This window comes from Copadichromis virginalis, linkage group LG12 (assembly GCF_057382275.1).
Source record: "Copadichromis virginalis isolate Kocher_CV1m ecotype Utaka linkage group LG12, C_Virginalis_male_GT1.1, whole genome shotgun sequence".
Taxonomy (NCBI): Eukaryota; Metazoa; Chordata; class Actinopteri; order Cichliformes; family Cichlidae; genus Copadichromis; species Copadichromis virginalis.
Window position 1 is genome coordinate 14,173,982 of NC_140629.1, and position 25,849 is coordinate 14,199,830.

The window sequence follows — 25,849 nt, forward strand, 5'->3', positions numbered from 1 at the left end:
GGGATTTTGTCTAACCAACAAAGGGATAAAGTGTACCTACAGGCTCAAATACATACACACATCACACTAATATATGATTAAATGTATTTTAGCAAGTTGCACCTCGGCCAGATGTTTTTGGTAGACATCAACAAGCTTCCAATTGGATATTTTTAATCACTCTTCTTGGCAGAATTGGTAGAGTTCATTCAAATCTGTTTGTTTTCTGGCATGGACAAAGTTCTTATGGAAAGTCCACAATTTTGGGGTTTGTGAAGGACTTTCTAGAAGCTTAGTGTTCGCCTGCTTCATTCATTCCAAAACTAGTTTCCATGGTTGTTTGGGATCATTGTCCTGCTGATACTCTCTGTTGTGTCCAACTACCTGTTGAACTGACCTAAAGTTGAAGAATTTAGAGGTAGAAATACTTCTTCATTACTCCACCCACTTTGTGCAATGTACCAGTACCACTAATTAGATGGTACTCTCATCTAAGGGTGACAGTTTGGGGTTTCTTTCTTCCAGACCTCGACAAAGTGGTTTCTCATCTCACCTTCAGCACCTTAACCGAAGATTTAAGTGAGTGTACGTATATATTTGAACCTGTACGTAGAATTATGACCCTGTGTGGTTTAGAGAAAATCCTAAATTGATTCAAAGCTGTGCACCAAATGATTGTTTTTAATGTCATTAAGGATGTAAATCATTCCAGTCCAGTTCAGAGAAATCATAAAAAGCCCCAAATTACCATGACTGCTACGCCCGTGATGAGTGCAGAGGCATAGAACTGTATTTCCCAAGTGGTTGTAGTTAAATCACTAATAAAATCACTACAGTCTTATTTTTTTTTTGACTCATTAGAACAACCACAATATTATAGTGTTCTATATTAAAACAAATCTTTGCCAACCTCAAATAGCTTCTACACTACTGTGTGTGTGTGTGTGTGTGTGTGTGTGTGTGTGTGTGTGCATCTATACAACAGATTTTGAGATTTGCACAATTACTTGAGTAAAGAGGATTAAAAGGAAGCACTGATCTTCCAACACAAACATTGCTGGAGTTTTGAAAGATTCTAGCCACGGCAGAATAATTGCACACTGAATGACAGCATTTCACTCGAGTAGTTTCTGGATCTCTTTTGCTGTTAACAAAGCAGGTATTCAGGGAAGAACAAGAATCAATGGCAAATACCTATTTGGAATCAGAGGCAACATTGTTCAGAGAACATATGGTTCAAATCAGGGAAGAACTGACCAAAGTGGAGCATTACAGTAAAATTGCATTTTTAAAAATTATAAAATGCAACTTGAAAGAAGCCTACTGAGTATTAGTTTTTAGGAACCACCACTTTTAACAGTTTTTTTTCTTTCTATTTATCATGATAACACTGTGCCAAGCTTCAGGGGATTGCACCAAGCATGTTACAGTCGTGCCCACTAAGATTTTAACTGTGCTTTGAAATTAAACTTAATCAAAACAGCCGGTGTACAAATTGTATTGTGGTTGCATGTGTACTAAAGATAAAAATTTTATGATTATTATGTGTTAATAAACCCCCCACTGCCTGACTAACATTCAGATTTTGTCTCATTGCAGCAAATGTAATTTTAGACAGCACCTGTAAGCTGTTGTTGTAACAAATTCTGATACAGATACAGATTCTTCGTATACCTGAATAGTGGTCATGCCTGTGTCAAGGCCCACTAGTATCTTCTTGTCCAATAGCTGTGCAACCTGTGTATTCTCTACTTTGAGGAAGTCCCAAACAAGCTCCGTAATGTCCACCTGCCAATCGGTGCCCAGCATGTAGTTGGTCTGGCCTCGAGGATCAGCTGACTCGGCTATAAAATGAGTCAGGACTTTGACCATGGCATGCTGGTACTGCAGAGTGCAGCTTCGCCCTCGCCTGTCTTCGTCGTCTTCATCCTCGCTGTCCCGTGTCGACCTGTTTAAAAAGAAAGAAAGAAAATAAAAAATAAAACAGTCTGATGTGCAAAGTGGAAAGAATTTCTTTTCTTAGCAGTGAGAGTGGCATGCCTTTAGAGACAGCAGTGTTGGCTGTTTTACAGACTAAAAGAAAAAAATATTGGATAAGCTGCCATGAAATTTGGTACAATTGAGGCTGAAACAGGATTTCTTGCAGAACTTTGCCTACATCCAAAATGCACTGACAAGTGCATTTAGCAACATGTGTTGCTAATTTGTTACTTTTGTATCTGGTGCTTAACATTATATGAGCTATGCATATGCATGCTACAGTTGTTATGCATGCTCATTGTGTGTTATCTTGATTAAAACATTACACAGTACAGTAAATCAGAGTTATATGTCATATAACTTTGATTTACTGTACTGTGTAATGTTTTAATCAAGATAACACACAATGAGCATGCATAACAACTGTAGCATGCATAATGATGTTAAAAAACAAAACGCTGCTGCGTACTTTGTGTTTATCGGTATCAACAATCTAGAAAAGGCAGAATTTAAAACACTCATTTTGTACTGATGTATGGTTTGTGGTATTTTGAGTAGCATTTTAAATTGGAGTAAACAACAAACACACAGACGGGTGTAACTCATACCGGGATGTTCACCCGACAAAACTCAAGCTATGATGCAATGTTGTTGATTAAACCAGTAAGAGGGGGATCAATCCAGCGAATGGCCATCATTTCTCTGTCTAAATGTCTCTCCTTTACTATTTTGGAGCACCCGGCCTGGATTGTAAATGTGCATACACCTCCTTACGGCTTTACTTAATAGCCTCCCAGATCGCTCTGTTGCAAGAAAATCTAATTTTATTACTTTCGGTAACAAATCAGCCAACAGAGGCACAACTATCTCTCACTAGGAAAATTGCTTTGAGTGTGACAAACTAGGTTTAAATGGTTACAATACAGCCGCAATATCATTAGTTTACTTATAACTGTATTTTTTTTTACATTTTCGCATTAACAAACACCTTTGAAGAAAACAATCAGCCTTGAATGTTGACAAAGCATTGTTTGAATGGTTATTCTGGGGAAATAAATGCTGTTACAGCTCTTCAGGCTTACACTGGGGCACGGTTGGGATTCTTCCAAAGGAAAAAAAAAGCACTTTGTCAACACAACTACTAATCATATATCTTACTGTACAGACTTGCGCCTTCCTTTTCATCTAATCATCTTCATTTGTTCCTGTGTCGCTATTTCTCTCTCTCACACACATAAACTCTAGTAAAGGTTGCAATCATGATGAAGGGGAGAAAAAAAACAAAATTAATCTCTTAAACTCTTTTTCTTGCGATTATCCGCTCTGCTTGTCTCTTTCTGTCTGAATCCCCTGAGAAATCGGACTGCATGCGAAGCTGTGGGAATAAAGATGTCAGCTGCATTCTCCAGAGGAAAGCCAAGGGTAGAGAGAGATTTGAAGATAAGGGCTTAAAAGCTTTGCTGGAGGGACTGATTTCATATTCGCACGTGAAAGACCGCCTTTATTACTGTGGAGTCAATATTGTAACACTGAAAAGAAACAATTTGTCCAGCTAAGTCACAGCATACAGTTATGAAAAGTACATTTGCAATTTCACTGCATTTTGGTTTTCAAATACAATTTTTTTTCATGATGTGCCCTGTGTAGTTAAGTATTGTGTATACAAGTGCTACAAGGTAACACATAATCACATTGCATTTTTAATTAACACAGTATTGTAAAGGTTTACTGCATTTTATACATATCTCCGTACAATTCTTCAATTTTTCTATACATATTCTGTGCATTGTTACCTGTATATACAAACTTCGGTTGCTTATGTTTATGGGACCACCTTGTGTCTTCCTTTTATATTTTATTTTCCCTTGCTGTAAGAGCTCTGTAACACCAAAATTTCTCATCCGTGGGATAATAAAGGTTTATTCTATTCTATTCTATTCTGTTCTATTAACTTGAAGAATCACATTAAAGTTATGGTTATCTCACTGTCATGTCAGGTATGTCCTGAAACAACTGCATTATACTGCTCACACAACATGGATGCTTTGCGAGCATCTGCACAGACAGCATGTTTACAACAAAGCGAGCGAAGAACCCAGGGTGAGTGTATGCAGAGCCCAGCCCAGCAGCCGGGGCCTGCGCTTCAGCGGGTAACAAAGGCAGTAATGAGCCTCCATTTCTACCAGTACATGTTCCTACAGCAGAATCACAGTGGAGATCTCTTTAAAGTCTATTTGGGTTGATTTTAAACATTTCTTTGTGTTGTTAGGTTTGTGTTCATATCAAAACTTCAATTTAATTTAATTAAATTTTATATAGCGCCATATCACAAAAACAGTTGTCTCAGGGTGCAAACACAAAAACAAAGATTTCTTATGTGTCCTCATTAAATGTCAGCGTGTGGGACATAAGCTCAAGGTCTGTATTATCAGCTGCTAATGATGTGACAGTGATTTCAGACCTTGTTATGGAGTAATATAAAAGTAATGCAAGGAGCTTTAAAACGAAATGTAATACATTACTACATGTCTTTACTATTTTTTGAACTTAGTTGTTATATTTGTCTTTTATGTGAATTCCAGGCTTTGTTAACGGGTTCTTGGAGATTGCAAAATAAGTGCCTAAAAAGCACTTTGGGTGACTGTCAGCTGTTTTGAAAATGCGCTATATAAATAATTCACTTGATTTGGCTTTTTTTTTTAAATTTGAATAATGTCTCCAACACTGCTGAAAGTCTGGTGACCTGTCCAGGATACACCCTGCCATTCGCACAGTGACAGCTGAAAACTAGTAAACTAGTTTCAGGTGATGGGCTAGACTTAAAAAAAAGAAAGATAGAAAAAAAAAAGATTGTCTGGTTCAGGAACACTACGCCCCACCTTAAAACTAAGGTTGTGGTAGAGCAGGGTTGGGCAACTCCAGGCCTCGAGGGCCGGTGTCCCTGCAGGTTCTAGATGTGTCCTTGAACCAACACAGCTGATTTAAATGGCTAAATTAGCTCCTGCAGTTCTCCAGAGCCCTGGTACAAAATAATCATGTGATTCAGGTGTGTTGACCCAAGGTGAGAGGTAGAGGCTTTTTGGAAACACTGTTTAGCCTGGCGTTAGCACATGGCATTGGAAACTAGAGGGGCATGATCTGAATCTGAGTAGTGTTTTTGTCACGGCCTGCGGGATCGGCAAGGCACTGATCAGCATCTCTCTCCCCCTCCCCTGTTTTGCCGGGGCGGAACTCATGGCGGGTTCACGCCCTCGGTCCACGCCCTCCCGGATCATGCACACCTGAGCCTCATCAGACCAGCTGGTATATCAGAAGGAGGAGATCAGCTGTTCAACGCTGGATTGTTGTGAAGACTCTAGTCAGTACACGTCGAGCCCTAGTTTCCCACTCTTCCGTCTCAGAAAGTTAACATTTGTCTCTCTGTTCTAGATTCCCCGGACCCGTCCCCGTGTTTCCCCGTGTGGAGTGTGTAAGAGGTGACTGGTCACTAGCGGAGAGAGGCTGGCGTGAGCGTGTGTGTGATTCCCTTGTTTTCCCTGGAGCCCTGGAACCCTGCCTCTCACATCTTGTGTATAGCACTGTCCTCGCACTGTCTGTAAATACACTTGGTGAAGACTTTGTGAATAAACCGTCTCTGTTAAAACACAACTCCGGAGTCCTGCGAGTGGATCCTCAGAGCAACCCGTGACGGTAACAATCCAGCCATACTATGGATCCAGCGGACTCAGCTCTGCAACCCACCCCTCCTCCAGAAGCCGTGTTGGAGCGACACGAGCAGATGCTACAACACATTAACCATCAGTTGCTCGCACTCACTCAGGCTCTTGCTCAGCACATTCCGCTGCCAGGTCCCGCTATGCCCCCCTCGTCTGCTCCCGCACAGCCGCCAGCCCCGGAACTCTCCACGCCACCAGCCCCCGCTTCCGCGGAACCCCCGGAACGAGCTTTACCGTCACCGGAGCCATTCGCTGGTGAGTTCCACAAGTGTGCTGGTTTCCTAACACAGATTACGTTGCAGTTTAGGCAGCTGCGGCGAACGTATGAGAGTGATGGAGCTAAGATAGCCTTTTTCGTTCAGCTGATTTTCTCTCGAAGTTCAAAAGTGTGTTCGAAAGGGGCACCGGAGCTGAGGCAGCGGGCCACCGTTTGCTGAACTTAAAACAAGGAAGACGGTGTATGGCGGACTTCTCTGTGGAGTTTTGGACACTGGCTGAGGAGACTGGATGGGGGCAGCCTGCGCTGATAAGTACCTTATTGAACAATGTTTGTGATGAACTTAAGGGCGAACTGTTAATGAGGGAGCTGCCCAAGACTCTGTCGGAAGTGATCACCTTATGTGTTAAGGTTGATGAACATTTGAGGGCGCGTCGCCGCGCCAGCAACTACAGTTCCCAGAGGCCTCTGGGGCGAGCGGAGTCAGCTTCCGGCGGAAGCGGAGGTAGCGATCGGGAAGTGGACCGCGGCGACGAGCAGGAGCAACCCATGCAGATCGGACGCTCCCAAGTCTCCCCGGAGGAGAGGGCACGCAGATGGCAGTCCGGTGAGTGCTTTTACTGCGGCCGCAAGGGCCATCACGCCAAGGTCTGTCCTGCTCGGCCAAAAGACCCCGCCCGCCGGTAGAAAGGAGGAAACGGGTGGGCGAGGTCTCCTTCTCACATTCTCCTCCACGCTTCATGCTAGCCGCTAAAGTGACTGTCCACTCTGCCTCTCACTGGCTCTCAAACTTAAGATTTACACACGGGCATTACCCCACTTGTTGCGGGTCACCGCTTTAAACGGTCAACGTCTTCCCGACGTAACAAATGTTACAGAACCCGTGTCCCTAACGCTGTCTGGGAATCACACTGAACTGTTGCAGTTTTACGTCTTTGAAGCCCCTCTCACGCCCCTGGTGCTAGGATTTCCATGGTTACGCCAGCATAACCCCGTGCTCGACTGGAAGGAGGAGAGGGTTCAGGAGTGGGGGGAGGAGTGTCACATGACCTGTTTGACAGCAGCTACTCCCGTTACAGCAGCTAACCCACTACCACACGAGCCCCCTGACCTTTCAGCTATCCCGTCAGAGTATCATGATCTCAAGCAAGTATTTTGTAAGGACCGAGCCCGCTCTCTTCCTCCTCATCGCCCGTACGACTGCAGTATTGATTTGCTCCCGGGTGCACCTCTTCCCACTAGTCGCTTATACAGTCTCTCTCAACCTGAACGTGAATGCATGGAGAAGTATATTAATGAATCCTTGGCTGATGGACTGATTCGCCCCTCTTCATCCCCTGTGGCTGCCGGGTTCTTTTTCGTCACTAAGAAGGATAAAAGCCTTCGGCCATGTATTGATTTCCGGGGCCTCAATAACATTACTATTAAGATTAAATACCCTCTACCACTCTTATCCTCCGCCTTTGAACTCCTGCAGGGGGCGACCGTTTTTACTAAGCTCGATCTGCGGAATGCTTACCACTTAGTCAGGATGAGAGAGGGTGACGAGTGGAAAACGGCCTTCAACACGCACCTGGGCCATTTTGAATACTTGGTCATGCCGTTTGGACTGACTAATGCTCCAGCTGTCTTTCAGGGTCTAGTCAATGATGTTCTCTGAGATTTCATCGATCGTTTTGTGTTTGTGTACCTTGACGACATCCTCATCTTCTCCCACTCTCTCTCGGATCATGTACACCACGTCAGACAAGTCCTGCAACGCCTCCTGGAGAATCGGCTGTTTGTTAAAGGGGAGAAGTGCGAGTTTCATGTGAGTACTGTGTCATTTTTGGGCTACATCATCGAACAGGGCGATTTAAGAACCGACCCAGCTAAGTACCTTAGCTGGGTCGGTTCTTAAATCGCCCTGCAGTCTTAGACTGGCCCACTCCGCCTAACCGTAAGCAGCTTCAACGGTTCCTCGGTTTTGCAAACTTTTATCGGAGGTTCATTCGTGACTACAGCAAGATTGCTTTGCCACTAACCCGTTTAACTTCCCCTAAGGTACCCTTCTGCTGGGATGATCTGGCTCAGGAGGCTTTCTCCCAACTAAAGAAACGCTTCGCGTCAGCGCCCATCCTCCGGCAACAGGATCTCAAGCGGCAGTTCATCGTGGAGGTGGACGCCTCGGATGTAGGGGTCGGAGCAGTTCTCTCCCAGCAACTAGAGGGTAAGCTCCACCCTTGTGCTTACTTCTCCCGTCGTCTCTCTCCTGCAGAGCAGAACTACGACATCGGGGACAGGGAGCTGTTGGCAATCAAACTCGCCCTGGAGGAGTGGCGCCTCTGGCTAGAGGGCGCAACAGAACCCTTTGTGGTATGGACTGACCACAGGAACCTCGAATACATCCGGTCGGCTAAGCGACTAAATGCCCGACAAGCCAGGTGGGCTCTGTTCTTTACCAGATTCTGCTTCACCATCACCTACAGGCCCGGCTCCCAGAACGTGAAACCCGATGCCCTTTCCCGCCAATTCACCGCCTCAGAGGACCCCACCCGTGAGGCTCCCATTCTCCCTCCCACATGCGTTATCGGAGCCCTGTCGTGGGAGATCGAGTCCGCCATACGGGAGGCCCAGCGGGCAGAACCAGATCCGGGGACTGGTCCACTGGGATTGCTCTTTGTTCCCACGTCCGTTCGCTCACGAGTGCTGCAATGGGCCCACGGCGGAAAACTCACCTGTCATCCGGGCATTCATCGCACCGTCACCTTCATCAAGCGGTTCGCCTGGTGGCCTACACTGGCCAAGGACGTCCAAGAATTCATCGCCGCCTGTCCAACCTGTGCCCAGAATAAACCTGTCAACCAGCCCGCTGCTGGCCTACTTCATCCCTTACCTACGCCAAGCCGCCCCTGGTCCCACATTGCGGTTGACTTTGTCACTGGTCTTCCGCCGTCATCAGGTAACACAGTCATCCTCACCATTGTCGACCGTTTTTCTAAAGCTGCCCACTTTGTTGCTCTCCCCAAGCTCCCCGCTGCCCTGGAGACCGCCCGGCTTCTGTCGACTCATGTATTTCGCCTCCACGGGATCCCCGCTGAAGTGGTCTCGGACCGAGGCCCACAGTTCACGTCGCGTGTTTGGAGGGAGTTCTGCACCTCCTTAGGGGCCCAGGTCAGTCTCTCATCAGGTTTTCATCCACAGACCTGCGAGTGGATCCTCAGAGCAACCCGTGACAGTTTTGCTATTAAATGTCTGTGCTAATCACTGGTTTTGCATTATGAATAACACTTTTAAGCTTAATTACACTTGGCACCAGCTAAGTCTAATTAGGGGATCGATTTTGTAATCATGTCGTCAGCTTTGCATGAGTCTTAAGACTCCTGGGTGAGCAGAGTAGCTCAGCACTCAAACGATCGCCCCCCCCAGGTGGTCGGGGAGGATTCTGGGTAGACCTGGCACACCTGGTTTTGGATGCCTACTGCAGCACCAACCATTGGTGTCTCAGTGCTCAGTTAAGTGCAAACTGACAGGTATGAGTTTACAAGTCAGAGGTCACAGTTCTGTCCCCGAAAGATATGGTTTGCTTGCTCCAGATTGAGTATGAGTTGCTGCTTCAAGTGGAGAACAGCTTTAGCGTGTTCAGAGTGAGAGAAAAGTGGAGCGTGAGATACACTCAGAGTCATTCAGCATCTAGAGACGTACTGAACTGGTCCCTTGTACATTGTGAGGTTACACTACTCGTAACAATACTCTTACGTTACTTCAGAAATGACCTGAAATGCACCGTCACATAATTGCCAGTTGACTATATAAACCTTAGGCTACTGTTCCACACACCATCACAAATCAGCAACACAAAGCAAAGATGGAAACCAGCTCAAAGAGACAAAGAGGTAGAAATGAAACTTGAAATACTACAAGCCTGACTCCTCATCCCTGCCTTTATTACCTGTTCAAGTCCAGGCCCATAGTAACAATCGCCATATTATTTTTCCAATGCAGTAATTGAAAGTTTCTCATCAATAACTGCGTTTTTTGAATCATTTTGAGTGTAAACGCTTGAAATTCACAGCCAATGAATTGACAAATAGCTCTGATGTTCGAGAGCATGCGCTGACATAGACTGAACCGGCATGTAATTGTTACACCTAATAAATGTGATTATTAGTTAGGTGTAACACATTCAGGAGTAAACAAGCTGATGGTGAAGTCTGACCATTTTAGCCTCGGCATAAATCTTATATGCCAATACTTGTGCAACCATCTCAAAATCTAATCTAAGGTTAATCTAATAAACAAATCACACTCAGTGCTGAGAACAACCCGCTTCACAAAGCAATTTTTCTTTCTGCTCCGTTCGCTTTCAAGCCCAGCTCTGACTTCAGAGGAGGTGCTGCATATTAATGCGTGTGCCATGCTTATTTTTGTTGTGCCTGTGGATCATGTGCTGCGTTTGTGTTGGCATTCAACTACTACAGTGACACGATGAAGGTCGTTATAGCAGGAATTAGGGCTGGGCGATATGACCCAAAATTCATATCTCGATATTTTTTAGCTGGATGGCGATATAAGATATATATCTCTTTTTTTTTTTTTTTTTTTTTAAGCCATAAAGTAAGAACAAAAAGAGAGTTCTTAGTCAAAGCTGTGTCCCAGATGTCACACAGGCACTTTTATTAACATACAGCACAGATGTACATGAAAAATTACTCAAAATTAAATTATGAGCATTCATTAAATAATAATGCTCCATAAATAAAAGAAAACAAGGTTGTTTTTGTGCTAAACAAAGAGCTCACAATTGTGCAGTCAAAATGTAAACAAAAAGACGCTGAGCATAATAACAAAGACAGACAGATTTCACAGCTGCTCTGTTCCCAAGTTTTACTGTGTGACTGACAGCCTGGAGTTTGAAATCCACTTCATAACCACGTCTCTTACAGGTGCCATTTATGGTCCTTATACACACACAATACGGTAATATTACGTTGATGCACAGTACGTATCACTCCGCGAAGCTCCTCGGTAGCCGTAATGCGCCGACAATCTATCAAGCGGTGCAGCTCCGGTATGGAACGCCAGGACTGCCATAATGAATTAATTAAATACACCATTAAATAATTAATTAAATGTGGCAATAATTAATTAAAATTGGAATTAATTAATTAAATAAATAGTTATGACACATGTAATTAATTAATTATTGACACATTTAATTAATTATTTATGTATTTCACATTTTAATTAAATATTGACACATTTAATTAATTATTTATGTATTTCACATTTTAATTAATTATTGACACATTTCATTAATTATTGACACATTTAATTAATTATTTAATGATATATTTATTTATTTCATTTTGGCAGTCCTGACGCCTGGCTCTCGTCATGAAATAATTTTATCTGTCAGCCTCACCCATCAAACTCAGGGGGCGGGGTTAACGCTGCCCATGCAGCTTCTCTAACATTTGATTGGTTGCCGTGCAAAGTAAGTCAAAACAGGTCGATCCTAGAAAATCGATTGCTTGTGTAGACTTGGGGCAGCCAGTTATCCCAGAATGCAGATCAAATCACAGGCAGCAATGGTGGTGGTGTAGTTTTAAAATACCCCGTTTTTCTGTCACCAGCTACACTTTTAACAGTGTTTTAGCCGCGAATGTCGCGACATATGTCTGGTCAGGTTGTCAACATAGAACATGTTTGCAAAAGTGCTCAGATGTTTTCAGAGATTTCACTAGCTCTGCTAACAGTTAGCATGCAGAGTGCACCCAGGGGGTTACGTTAACCGGTTTGTTTACATATTCCACTCTCCGTGTTCCACATGTTGCATTCGCAGATTCTCATTTTCACCGAACGATCGTCTCTTTCCGCCTGGTCTTGTGTCTCTGTGCTTCTGTAACATAAAGAACGAGCTGACATTTTTCTCACGAAACCAGCGATCAGCTCAACAGACCCTCAGTTTACCTGCATGCATCCTCCTCCTCATCTGTCAGCTGTTTAACACCTGCTGCTAATTCAAGAAACACGCCTAGTTACCTGGTGATAGTCACAGTTTAACTGGGCAGCCGGTGCTCGATATAACGCAATGTCAGCGCATTTTTCTGCACAAGATAAGTAAATATAGTGTTTTCCCCGAGCGCAGAGCTGCTGGAGCTTGTTTCCTTACAGAGCACTTGTGGTGGGGCGTGGTCTGCGGGGCCGTGCGGACGCACATGCACGGCATCCGCAATCACGCCCGCCGTGTTAAAACACGGGGACTCAGGGGTTGGTGGTGGTGTGGTGTGACGTGAATCAAATAAAGTTGGCTCTGAACGTCGCTCCGTGGTCCCGCCGTGCCTTATTCATGCCACATTGGTGCCGAAACCCAGGAGGCGGCATGGCGGGTACCTACCAGAGCCAGGAAAGGAAAGAGCTGGCCGAGAGGGTGGCCGAAATAGCGGCCACCCAGCGGAAGCAGGCGGCGGAGGTGCGTCGCCAACAGGAAGAGCTGCGGAAGGAGAGCGAACGCCACCTGGGGAAGATGGCAGAGCTGGCAGCGCTGCTCTGGGCCTGGGCGCCACCCCCACAAGTGTGTCCCGAGGACAGTGAAGCGGTGGAGGAGCCGTGTGGGTCACCTCGGCAGCCGGAGGTGGTGGACGAGCCACGCGGGGGTCCGAGCCTGCCGGAGGAGGAGGAGCAGCCGGGTGAAGGGCTGCTCCTGCCGGGAGCGGTGGAGGAGCCGCTCCAATCGGAGGCCGAGGACGAGGCGGGCGAGGGTCTACACCTGCCGGAGGCAGAGGAGTCGCTCCACCCAGAGGTGGGCGAGGGGCTGTGCCTGCTGGGGGCGGAGGCGCAGTGCGGGGAGCCGCTCCAAACGGGAGTGGCGGAGGCGGTGGCGGAGCAGCTGTGCGGGGAGACGGAGGTCCCTGCTCCAGGGCAGCCTGTGCAGCCGGAGTTGGAGGCAGAGGAGCGGGACAGCCCCGCTAGGCCGGGGATCGGCGGGCTGGCTAGTCCAGCCTCGCTGCCACCAGTCGATTCTGCGCGCCTGACGTCTGCCCAGCCGCCTGTGTGCAGGAGCGCACGGCCATGCCTGTGGGGCCGTGTCCGCTTGCTACGCGGCCGACCTCCGGACCAGCTTCGCCGTTGCCGCTGGATGCGCGGGCGGCCACCAGAACGGACGCGTCCCCGTCGGTTGGTCAGGGGCTGGGGCGCCGATGTGTAGGGGCCGAGTCTCGCCCCAGTTCGCGGGGGGGGGGGGGAGTAGGTTCGGCCAGATTGCTCCCCGGCCTCAATCGGGCGATGGGGGTATGTGGTGGGGCATGGTCTGCGGGGCCGTGCGGACGCACCTGCACGGCATCCGCAATCACGCCCGCCGTGTTAAAACACGGGGACTCAGGGGTTGGTGGTGGTGTGGTGTGACGTGAATCAAATAAAGTTGGCTCTGAACGTCGCTCCGTGGTCCCGCCGTGCCTTATTCATGCCACAGCACTTTATAGGCGAACAGCTTTATCAGCGGCTGATGTCCAATCACCGGCACACAGCTTTCAAACCTCAGCTGAGTTTTAGCTCTCAGTGGTTAAACGCTGGACTTCATTCACTCAGGTTCTGTCTGTCGGGTCACGTTTACTTCGCTGTTTTATTTACAACTGAGCAAATCGGTTTGGCTGAGGTTAAAGTTACGTTTCATAACTGCATAGTTTCACAGACGTTTAATGGTTCACTGGCACATGTGTTAGACTGAACTATTCGCTTTTCTTTATCTGGTGTGTTTTGGATTTAACAGTGAATTTTGAGATGAAACTGACTTTTAAAGTGTTTTTATACAAAGAGGAAAGAGAAGGCGCATTTCCACCGAGAGAAGCAGAGTTTGCAACAGCATGTTCATCATGAAGTCTGCAACCTGGACAGAAATATTATATCATCTGTTTTTTAATAGTTATTCAACTGTATTCTAAGCACCAGCTGTCTGTTAGAATGTGATTTTTTTTTTTTTTTTTTTTTTTCTCTCTCTCTGTTGGCAGAGGTATAAAAATGCGCAGGAAAATCTGACGTGCATGGCGAACTTCACCGACGATATTTAGGGAGGAATAAACACACATCAAACATAAATGAACCATTTGCCTGTCTCCATAATTGAGAGAATTTTCTCTTCTTATGTCAACACTCTCTCTCTCTCTCTCTCTCTCTCTTTTTTTTTGCTTTTTCGGTCATGTTATGTTTACCTGTCAAAGGCTTGTTACAAACTATGAAACACATTGTGCAGACTTCTGGATGTTAGAAGAAAACTAATACTGCTCATGAATGAGACTAAAGGCAGGAAGGTGTCCTTTAAAACTAAACATGTTAATAGGACCTCCCTGTTTATATCATAGTTTATGATATAGCACGTGTATTTCAGTAATAGCCTGCTGAGGCCACTATACGTGCTGGCCTCATATCAAATGTGAAGGCAGACTGAGTCTATGTTTGACGTTTTTTATATCTAATCTTCCTTTTCAAACATTTAAACAGCAGCGAGTCTGCAGCTGAGGGAATACAAATTCAAATTGTCGGAACAGGTTTGCTCGTTTCTTGGATTCATTTGGTGATTTATTAAATGTATAACTGTTATTCTAATCTGCTGCAGAGTCTCTTACACTTTTCTTTATGCTGTATATTTTCACGTCTCTGGAATAGTTGGCAGTTAGATAGTCAGCTGGGAAACTTTGTGTTAACTCATGGAGCTGAGGATATCGTGGATATGCTGACCTCGCTGCGTGGTGTACAGAGCGAGGTCAGCATGATTAATATTCACAATAAAAATATTAGCCGAACATCATGAAGTCTGTATGTGTTTCATAGTGTCGAACAACCTTTGTACAGTTAAAGCCAGCAGTTACTACATGACGGAAACACCAACGTTATCTCTTTTATGTGTTTATACACAGGTCACGCTGATTACTGAACAAAAACCCAAAGATCAGATGTTAAACAGATTTATTTGCTCTCTCTCCTCCTTAAACATGTTTTTAATGTTAGTTATAATTCAGAATTGGCGACTGAAACACGTAGGACACATAAGAACATCAGGAACTAAAACATCGATAAATATAACCTCAGTAAAAGAAGTCAGCGGGGGTTACTACAGCTGTGTACCGGGGCCTGCGCTTTGTCGGTGGGATTGCTTGCGAGGCGAGCGGGTCTATCCCACGCTTTGCCGTGAGACTGGGACGACATCTCCGAAATCATCGAAACACTTTTGCAAAGAGGCTGTATCTTGACAAACCGACCAGACACATGAAGATTAAACCACTACATTCTCGGCTAAAAAAAATATTAAAACGGTATTTGGTAACACACAAACAGGGTTTTTCAAAGCTCAGTTCTGTTAGCTTCCACATGCCGGTTGTTGTGTGCTAGAAACAATGGCCACCAGGCCAAAGCAATGGTTTTGACTCGATCAGCATTAACCCCGCCCCCTGAGTTTGATGGGTGAGGCTGACAGATAAAATTATTTCATGATGAGAGCCAGGCGTCAGGACTGCCAAAATGAAATAAATAAATATATCATTAAATAATTAATTAAATGTGTCAATAATTAATTAATTACATGTGTCATAACTATTTATTTAATTAATTAATTCCAATTTTAATTAATTATTGCCACATTTAATTAATTATTTAATGGTGTATTTAATTAATTCATTATGGCAGTCCTGGCGTTCCATAGCTCCGTAGCTTACCAAAGTCGTACTAAAACATTTTTTGACAGATTGCTGAGCGCCGTGTACCACATAAAATCGGTTCGCGGCCATCAAGCACAACCAGAATTCATACATAAGGCGCGCTATCAACTTTTGAGAGAATGAAAGGATTTTAGGGTTAGCGCTGTTAGCTCGTTAGCATGTTTAGCTCGTTAGCACGTTGACGCCGTCCAGCCCCACGCATGGGGCGATGCGCAGTAACTCGTTAACGGAGATTTGCCGTGTCCGTCTTGTCGCTGCCTGCACGTGAAGCGATGGGGTAGGAGGGGGAGTTGTCTTCAGTGAAGGCGAGGCGGAGTAACGTTGCGTAGAGACAAAAGTGGACGAAAGAGAGGCAAACTTGCGGCTCCACAACTATAATTATAACGTAACATAGACTATATCGATATAAAGGATATTGTCACATCTTATATCTCGTATAAAAATATATCGATATGTTTTAAAAACTCGATATATCGCCCAGCTCTAGCAGGAATGTTGTTTCTATATGAAAGAACACTGGTGGATATTTTTCGAATTTGAATGCTGCAGGCATGTCAGTACAGCTATTTGTTTTACAGCAGCAAGAAAACACTCGGTATGCACTCTATAGGATAACTGAGGGCCGCTTTTTCTTTTCTTTTTGAATATTAAATGATCACCTTGATTAAACGAGTAAAATCTCAACATCCATATCCTGAGAGAAGCGGTAAAGGATGGTGGATGCTCGAGTGCTACGCCTACACTTAGGTTTGCTGTCTGCAAAGGCTTATCTTGTCTGTGCTTTGACAGGGCTTAGGGAGGGAAGAGGTGAGCCATACAGGCAGTGTCAGTCAAAACTGTGTGAGGAGTACATTTGCAGTTCTCCCACTAACAGGCCTAATGTGTCTTTATTTTATTTTTTATATTTCTGTCTCTCTCCTCCCAGCGTGGCCACAACTTGCCAGCTTTCCCGATAGAGGAATGGCGTGCCGCTTGCTATTGTTGCTCGCTGGCTTACTTCTCCGTGTGCTTACGGACCGTGGACCAAAGCTTATTCTCATCAACAGGTATAGTGCTTCTTTGCAAGGTCACGCCTGTTATCCCCCGATAAACAAAGACGTGCCGAAGATGGGGAAAAACAAAGCTCCGGTGCTGGCGTCAACAGTGACAACATGGCTTGGCTGTCTCCGCTGATAAAGGCATAGCAGCACACAGCTGGAAAAGCAACAACCTGGACAAGCCACAGTATTAGTTGAATGCTGTCACTCAAAATAAGAGGGGAGCAGGGATAATTAGAGTAGCCACACTGGTGCATGGGATGACTTAAAGTCTAACTTCAACGCTTTTCCTGAAGTAATTACCGTAGGTGGCTGATAACTGCTCCATCAATTGATGGATTTCAACAGTTGCAGAGTAACACTGCGCAGCAGCGTTAGCAGAGGTGCTGTGTAGTGATGAGGCCCCAGGGGAGAAGTCTGACCTCCAGACAGCTCTAATAATGTTCTTTCCAACTGACAGGCACAAGGCGCAATGGCAGGCCACCCTAAGCCAGTCATAATGACAAGCTGTAATGCACAGGTCAGCCATTTTGTTATCAGCCAAGACCTGTCAGTAGGACTGAAGTCAGGAAGAGACAGGTGGAGTGGTGTTCGTCACATGTCACATCATTACCTTATCTTTGCCATTACTGAAATCAAATACATCACCAAGGAGAAAGGCTATTCTTGAACTTGTACTTTCTTGAAACTGGGGCTGCAAAAGTCAACAAATTACCAATTTATTTTTATTAAACTTAACAACTTGTACTAAAGTTTGTGATGTAACCTTGGTGTTCTTTCTTGGATAACTGTAAATTACGCCTGGAAATGGCTGCGCAGGAGCTGACACGAAAGTGAGAAAATGACTAAACGTTAATTATAAAGATCACGTTATATTCCATCCAATTAGTAAAACAAATGTCTCCCTGAAAAAATAAGAGAGCAGAACACACAGTCGCAAAGCCCCTTTAGCAACAGATGCACGCGCTGCAGTACCTCTGATTGGTGGCCATTATTGGCACCCTCCACCCTTTGATCTGGCTCAGCTCCGTGTCTGACACCTCAATCTGGAGGGGGAGACGGGGGATCCACACGTTGAGCTCCAGCTGAGCACTTAGGTATCCGTGGGTGAAGTTCACCATCATCTTCACCTTGCCCTTCATCTCCTTGCCGTTCACAAAAACGTAGTCACACCTGTCAGACACCTGCATGTGAGGAGGGGGGAGGATTAAAAAAGACAGCATTTAAGTTGAGCTCTTCTGACGGCTGCACTAGATGACTACACAGTAAATTACACAGTGCAATATACTGTACAGAGTACCATGTTGGCCCCGGCCCTGCGAGTTGATTATAAGGCTTTACACTTCTGAGCACTCCTCTGATATAGCATTCCTGTAACTACTTTGAACAAGATGAAAGGTCCTCGATCTGCTCGACTCTCAGGAGAAGAGGGGGGAGGACAGCAAGGACATCTTTGAACCTGAGGGAAAGCACAGCATGGTCTGCTGTTTTATTGTTGTTCAGCCTGCAGCTGAAAGAGGAACCAGCAGATGGACACTAGTAAGATGACAGCTGATAAAAATGACCAAAGTTGAAGCTAGTGGTTTTGTAAATTATGTCATAGAAAGAATTAGTGAGCCAGTTTTGTGCTTTAGAAACATGTAACCGTCAGAAGGTTATTCCTTGATTATTGATTATGAGGATTTACAGACACATACAATTACCTCTTTAAGTCTAAGCACTTAATGGGTAATTATTTAGTATACCTTGAATGTAGGAACACATTTTTTATTCCTCTGGGCGTTTTCTCAATCTTACATATTAATCTCATCTTGGAACAGACTGCCATGGCTGGTACCAGATGGAATTCGACGGTCTGGGAAAAAAATCTTTTTTTTCCCTTGCTTCTTCTTCTTCCAAGTTATTTCTCTACAGTGAGATAAAACCATAAACAACCATTTATCATGAAGCTGTGGCAGGATATCCTCTGAGACCAAAGGAGGAAAAAAAAATTGTGTGTGACAGAATGTGTTCTGTTCACTTCACCTTCAGCATGAAGCTAGCTGTGGAGTTTGTGCAGGACCGTGGAAAGTAAATGTGGCTGTTTTGTATAAATAAAAGCAGATATTTGGAGAGTTGCCCTCTGACTGCTTGTACATTTGTGCAGAAAACTTCAGAGTCAAACTGACCAAACCTTCATATCAGGGACCAGAGGTGAGCCGGGTCTACAACAGCAGTCTTTAGTGGAAGACCTCGCAGTGACCGAGCCAAGAGGCGGCACATGCGGTGAGCATCATAAGCACTTATGATTGTTTTTATATTTATGAATATTCAGAACAAATGGCCTGAACTGTGGAGCAGGGCATTGTGTACAAAATATTTTGGCTGTATGAACACAACTGTCACTTAGCACCTCTCTTTGTCCTACACCTCAAAATCACTTTTTGGATGCAGTGCATGAAATTCAGCATGCATCACAAACTCACACATTTGTAAGAGTAACAGCACTGGAAAGAGTCCAGAACTGCAAAAGGAGAGGATCTTGAAGGGGACAACATCAGCCAACATCAGCTAAATTAAAAAGTTTTTATCTTATTTTAAGTGTTTCTGAAGCACGTACTATGGAATTCACTGGTTGGAAGAATCAGGCTTTATGTTATGCTTGAATTTTACTCTAATTTACGCAGGAATGGAATCTAACTCACGGTGGCACGGTGGTTAGCACTGTTGCCGCACAGCAAGAAGGTCCTGAGTTCAATTCCACCATCAGGCCGGGGTCTTTCTGTGTGAAGTTTGCATGTTCTCCCCGTGTTTGCGTGGGTTCTCTCCGGGTACTCTGGCTTCCTCCCACCGTCCAAAGACATGCAACTTGTGGGGATAGGTTAATTGGATAATCCAAATTGCCACTAAGTGTGAATGTGCAAATGAATGTGAGTGTGAATGGTTGTCTGTCCCTGTGTGTTAGCCCTGCGACAGACTGGCGACCTGTCCAGGGTGTACCCTGCCTCTCGCCCTATGACAGCTGGGATAGGCTCCAGCGCCCCCCGCGACCCTGAAAAGGATAAGTGGAAGCGAATGGATGGATGGAATCTAACTAGCCAAATCATTGGGAACTTCAGTAGCACTTTAGAATACAGCCATACTTGCCAACCTTGAGACCTCAGAATTAGGGAAACATTCAAAAGGGCTGTTGGGGGGTTGATAAATAAATTTTACAGTGTTTATTTATTGGATAAAATAAGTTAAATGTCACTGTTATTATTGGCTGGCCAGAAACGGCTGGGTGTCCAAATTCAGAGGCTGCTTCCACCTGAGGACCCGGCCTTCGCGGTCTAAAGAAAGCCGGGTAGTACGTCACGAGCTCTCTCGGTGGAGTGAAACTCTGCCGTCTGCTCCTTGCTATCTAAAATATAACCGGGCACTGGCGTAAATTCTTGACCGTCTCACACTTCTGTTTAATCAGTTTTCTGTTTGACTTTTATTCAGCTGTGTGAAAACCCTGGAGGAACCCACCCGAGGGATTAATAAAGTTAAAATTAACCTAATCTAATAACTTTAATCTCAGCCAAACCATTTTACTCACAAACAAATAAAACACTGAAAAAGCCAAACAATAACATTTTTAAGTTATCAAAGTGACTTATATATCATGTTTAACCCGAGTAGCGAAAGACTGCGGGGGTTTGAAAACGATGTGTCGGGTGTTTGGTGTTCTCGCCAGCTCAGATATTTGAAGTTTACACAGCTACATTCTCGCCTGAAAATATGTTAAAAGTTTATTTTGCGACCCAGAAAGAGAAATAAGAGTAATATTAAACTAAGTAGCTGCCGTCATTGTTGGAAACTGGAATTGGCTGGGCCGCACTATGAATTCTGCGATATGGTTTTTCAATTTTGTTGTCCGGGTGGAAAATCGGGAGAAATTCAGGAGAATGATGGCTCCGGGAGATTTTCGGGAGGGGCACTGAAATTCAGGATTCTCCCGGAAAAATCGGGAGGGTTGGCATGTATGAATACGGCCTGTCACTAAGGGTGTAATTCTGCTAGAATTAAAAGGAATTTCAGTGTAATTTATCTGGCATTACAATGTAGTTACACTTACTTACAAACATCTACTAATAGATACACTTGAGTAAAATACAGAAGAAGAAATAATTATACTGTAAGTAACTTTAAGTAATGCACATTTATAGGTATTTTACAGAAAAGGAGGGACAAGTGATAAACAATAGTAATTTTAACATTTTTGGTGCAGATCCACAAACATTGTGAACAGTTTCTGATTGTAACTGAACTGATTGCACACTACTTAAAATTACTCATGGTATAATTATTTGTTTTTTTCTTTGTACAAACTTGAATTGCTACCCCCTATTTATAACATTTGTTATTACACCAGCCATTCTTAAACTTTTAAAAAGTCTCCTGCACAGCAGCGAGCTATCAACAGCAGGCTACATCTAACCATCAGAGAACTTCTGTTAAGAACTGCACAGGCCTTGCATTTTCAAGTGGACACATGAAGGATGAGTGGATATTTCCTCTGTGTTATTACGCCAAGTACGGAGAACGTACAAAGTGGTACCTTGTAATACAGTGCAATGAAACACAGACCGACGGCTTAAAGAAGCTTTTAAACGTCTGTATGAGCGCGGTGTCCTTCCCCTGGTTACAGTCAGTCATGGAGCAGATAGGACTCAGTGCTCCCGATGCGGGAGTGTGTTTGAACAGATAAAGATGTCAGAGGAGTCCCTGCTCTTTATCAGCTCTCATTGTTAGCCTCTTTTTCTCTCACCACACTCAGTCTGCTGAGACTGAAGTGCTTTGACAGTCTCTTCATCTCTGACTCTACTTAGTTGGTGTGAAGCAACTGAGCTGCATGAGCAGCGAATTGCAGGCTATGCGATGCCTGACAGAAAAACGTGCAGGGCTCACTCACCATATCTAGTAGCTAAATGAAAAAACTACAAAAAAAAGCCTACAAAATTTAAATTAATAAAAAAATTGTAAACATCTGGTATTTATTAACGTACAGCTCTGCTACGGTATTCTTAATGACAAGGAAATTACTGTAACTGCCTGCTAGGAATTTGATCAACACCCCACTAATCTAGGGAGAAACAATTACGGAAAACATGGCAGCTGACATCGTGCTGTCCCGACCAATTACACAGGCGTGCTTATACCGCCCTGCTGTGCGCTCTGATTGGCCAGAATAGACTTAAATCAATATTGCGACATAAGGGGACACTGCCACTTAATCAGCAGGCCCTTTAACCCCTCCTCCACCCTCACCACTGGGTATGTGTCGCGCCACGCCGAGGGTGGAACTGCCTCTGCGAGTTACACGCTCTCCGTCATTCTTCTTTACAAAGGATCGTAAACGTCCAGGAGGATCCACCGCCACATTAATCAGGCGCATTAGGCAGCTAACGGGAGAATACTTACAGAGGACATTAAGGCTGTCTCTGGATCTAGCCCAGGAAATTAACTACTCACCAGACAGTCACAATCCAAGGCAGATATGAGCGATGGGAGTAGGGAGTATGAAGGTAGGATGAGTCTGTCTCTGGCTTGTACACAGAGCCGGTTTGACAGAAGCAATTAAGCTGCTCAGACATCTCTGCATAAGATTCAGCGCTCACTTCAGTGCAAGGAAAAGGTTTGCACATAGCAAGGTTTCTAATGATTATGCTGCACGACGATAGCAGGAGTTGCAGGAGCTCGCTCATAACACGACCTTCATGGCTAATGTGAAGATGGAAGATTATCCCTGCAATTTCATGAATGTGTGTGTTGCTGTTGTTATTTCAATGATTCTTTTATTTGTGCGAGCTGCTGAAATACCGCACATCTTTTCTGACTAGAATTCACAGTTCAGTTCTGAAACAAGAAATTGTTTAATGCTGAGCGTGAAGACAGAGCTCCAAGTTATTAATGCTGCAAATGTTATGAATGAATTGTTATTTTGCAGTATCAGTACTTTCTTCACACAGAGGCAAGTTCTATACACTTAAAAGGCTTTTGTCAGTGTTGCCCAGGAGGAGAAAAATTAAATCTGTTACATGGATATGGATTTATGAAGCAAACCATGGGTAACCACAGCCAGTGGAGGCAACCTGAAGAAAGAATAACTTGTTAATCAACATTACAGCAAAAGCTATCACTCCTATGGCTTTGGTTGGACTGTGCTAAGGAGGCACCTGGAAAACAAAAATATGCCTTCTAAAAGAAACGTGGCTTTCTTTGAAAGAGTGCTGGATCTGAGCCAGAGGTAACACTTATTTTGGATTGTGTGAACATGTATAAGGTGATGTAGGCAAGCTAAGTGAAAAAAAAAAGAGGACAATGACACAAATGAGATATCAAAATTGCCTCAATCTGACAACACAGCCAATAGAAGAGCTTGAAAAAACATTTCCATAGATTCACACACAGTAAATGCAGCTCATATGGTGAGCTTTGCATGAGCCTTACACGTAGCTGTCAACATGATAACCCAGAATAAGCACAGACATAGCCTTATTTCTTCCTACACAGAACAAATTTGTGTAAACTGCACAAATTCCCAAAGAGCTTTAAAGAAAAATCATGTAACCTGGTATTTCTTTATAATTTACTGTAATTTAGGAGGCTGAAGTAAGTGGAAGCACCATTTCATGTGATGTGATTCACTGTTCTATGTTAAAGTCACTCTGTGTTTATTTAATCCTAATCGTCCAGGTCACAATCTGTCACCTTTATGTATACGATCACAGGCTATGATTATCAAAAAAAAACCCTCCTGAGTGAGCAACAGTAAGTATGCTGCAGGTGGGGCTTTTTGTTTTTAAAGCAGAAGCATCCTTCTTCACTTAATCGTCCTCCAGAACACACTTAAGACAATTTAAGGTGATCAATTATGGTAAATGTTCTCGTCTACTATAGCTTTTAATTTTTGACATCACAGCCATTTGGAAATGGAAACAGACCAAAGGCATTTTCATTGTAGGGCTTTTTGGATAGAGCCAGTAGAGGCAGAAAAAATAGTGGGACAATTAAAGGAGAGATGACATGCAGCAAAGAGCCTCAGGCAGAATCTAACCAAGACACTGCAGGAAGGGCCAAACCTTCTGTCCACGGGCCTGCACACTCATCCAAATGAGCCGTGGGGGTGCTGACTGATGTGACTGTTTCTTCTTTGGGTTTGCATTGAGTCTCTTGGATCCCGTCTCAGTGTGACTTCCTTTGTTTGCATAGCAAAGCCACTTTTACACTTTTTTGTTTTTTGGTTTCATGCTGCAGGTTTAAAAGGGACCGTATAAAGAAAAAGTTGTCAGTTGTCACTGCATATCAAACATGCTCTTTCATGTTGTTTTCCAGTGTTTGTTTTCATTTTCTTCAGGGTGCATGTGTGCTAAATGTACTAAACATCATTTCAACACTTTCTATAAAAAATGCACTACCTACCTAATCTTTAATATAATTACATGGGCTCATATGTGGGTTAATTATAATGGCAATTTGAGTTTCCATTGCAAATTGCATTTGATTAACTTAAATGGACTACAGACATTTTAGATTACATGTTGTTCACATTTAACAGATTTACTATTAAGCATTTAAACATATTTTGCAGGTATATCCACACATAAAGGTTATATTATAGATAACTAAAATAAAATAAAATTTGAAAACCAAAATCTTGTTAACTAATATAAAAATAAAAACTAGTCTTAAAAGTAAAGAACTACAAAAAAATGATGTTGTTAAGTTGAAAACCTATCAAAAATAAAATAAAATAAAATATGCCCAAATTGCCTAATGAGACTTTGATGGATGTCTGCAAGACCGGGAGTCAACTGCTTTCAACAAGTTCTGTGTTTTTATTGTTATACCTGTATAGAGTTTCCTAAATCTTGACATATGCCTTTCATACAATAATAATTAAAATAGTAAAATTAACACAGAAAATAATGAAAACTAAAGAAAACTACACTTTTTCAAACAATAAAAATCAAACTGAATCAATAAAACCCACTCTGGAAACTAAATAAAACCAAACTGAACTAAAACCGAAGAGTAGACACATACACAACATTACTTAAGAATGCAAACCCTTTACATACTAGTACTGCGCCTGTCTATATATCTGAAGTCATATTTGCACAGGGCATCACCTTGGTACTGCACTGAGCTGTAGCAGCTCATGTAAAAATAAATAAATAAAATGTCACTCTTTGAAAAACACCAACAGAAACTAATCTGAAGCCTGCGATGGCATGGTGTTTATGCGAGAGCAGAGATTGCGGGAGTCTTTCCCCCCCCTCTTTTCAGAAGTTGATCTTACTGACCTTGACCACGTCTTCATCTGTTGAGCGACATGTCGCCGCTTCAGAGACGTCAGTAACAGAGGCGTCAGTTCCAACAGTCACCACCTTTACAGGAACAGCCACCGTCTTTCCAGTCAATACAGCGGTGTTCAGAATCTCAGAGTCCTGAAGATATAAAAAGAAGACAGAGATCAAAGCAAAGAAACAGTTAGAAAGTAACAGCTTAGAAATGAAAGTTAATCGTTTGTGGATAAACCTTCAGACTAATAACTGATGGATATCTTATCTTATCCTTTATCTTTCCCATACCTTACCTACAATGTTTTTCATAAAAGTCAAACTTAACCTGCCAACACTAGTCAGTTCCATTATGTATAAATTGGCACTTGCTGCCCAATCACACTTAACTAGGCTCTGTGAAAGAAACAGAAGAACCAAATGCTCCAATTTGCCCCTGGACTGCAGTAGAGATCGTTCCAGTAAATGACATCAGTGATCAGACAGCCCCGGTCCTTTAAGTCCACTGGCACAGCTTCATTACTCTGAACAGAAATCTTAACCTTTCATTACAGACACACACACACACACACACGCGCGCACGCACGCACGCACGCACGCAGTCACACATACACACACCAGCATTGTCACAGAAGATAATCGGAACCAATTAAGATAAGTCTGAGTTAACTTTTTTCTCTCTGAAGTCACCAAAGCACATTGGATTGTCTCTTCTGCCTATTCAGCCCAAAGAAATTGCACTTCAATTACACAAACTGCTACAGAACCCTGAGCGCCACAGTAAATAGTCGCTACTAAGGTCAAAGTGTACTTTTCAATAGTTACAGTGTAGAGCACGCATATATTGCGCCTGGTGAACTTAAGGGACTTCAGCTAATTGTAAAGCATGACAAAAGTCTCTATTTTCAAGATGTTTTCA

General features: G+C 43.8%; 1 protein-coding gene across 1 annotated transcript in view; it reads right to left on the minus strand.

Moving 5' to 3' along the window:
* Positions 1-25,849, minus strand: part of LOC146696634 (transmembrane protein 132C) — a 168,748-nt gene that overhangs the window by 7,893 nt on the left and 135,006 nt on the right. The window contains exons 5-7 of the mRNA XM_085474827.1: positions 24,934-25,077; positions 17,597-17,805; positions 1,654-1,927 (exon numbers count right to left, since the gene is read on the minus strand). Coding sequence (XP_085330953.1) covers positions 1,654-1,927; positions 17,597-17,805; positions 24,934-25,077 — 627 coding nt within the window. The remainder of the gene's footprint in view (positions 1-1,653; positions 1,928-17,596; positions 17,806-24,933; positions 25,078-25,849) is intronic.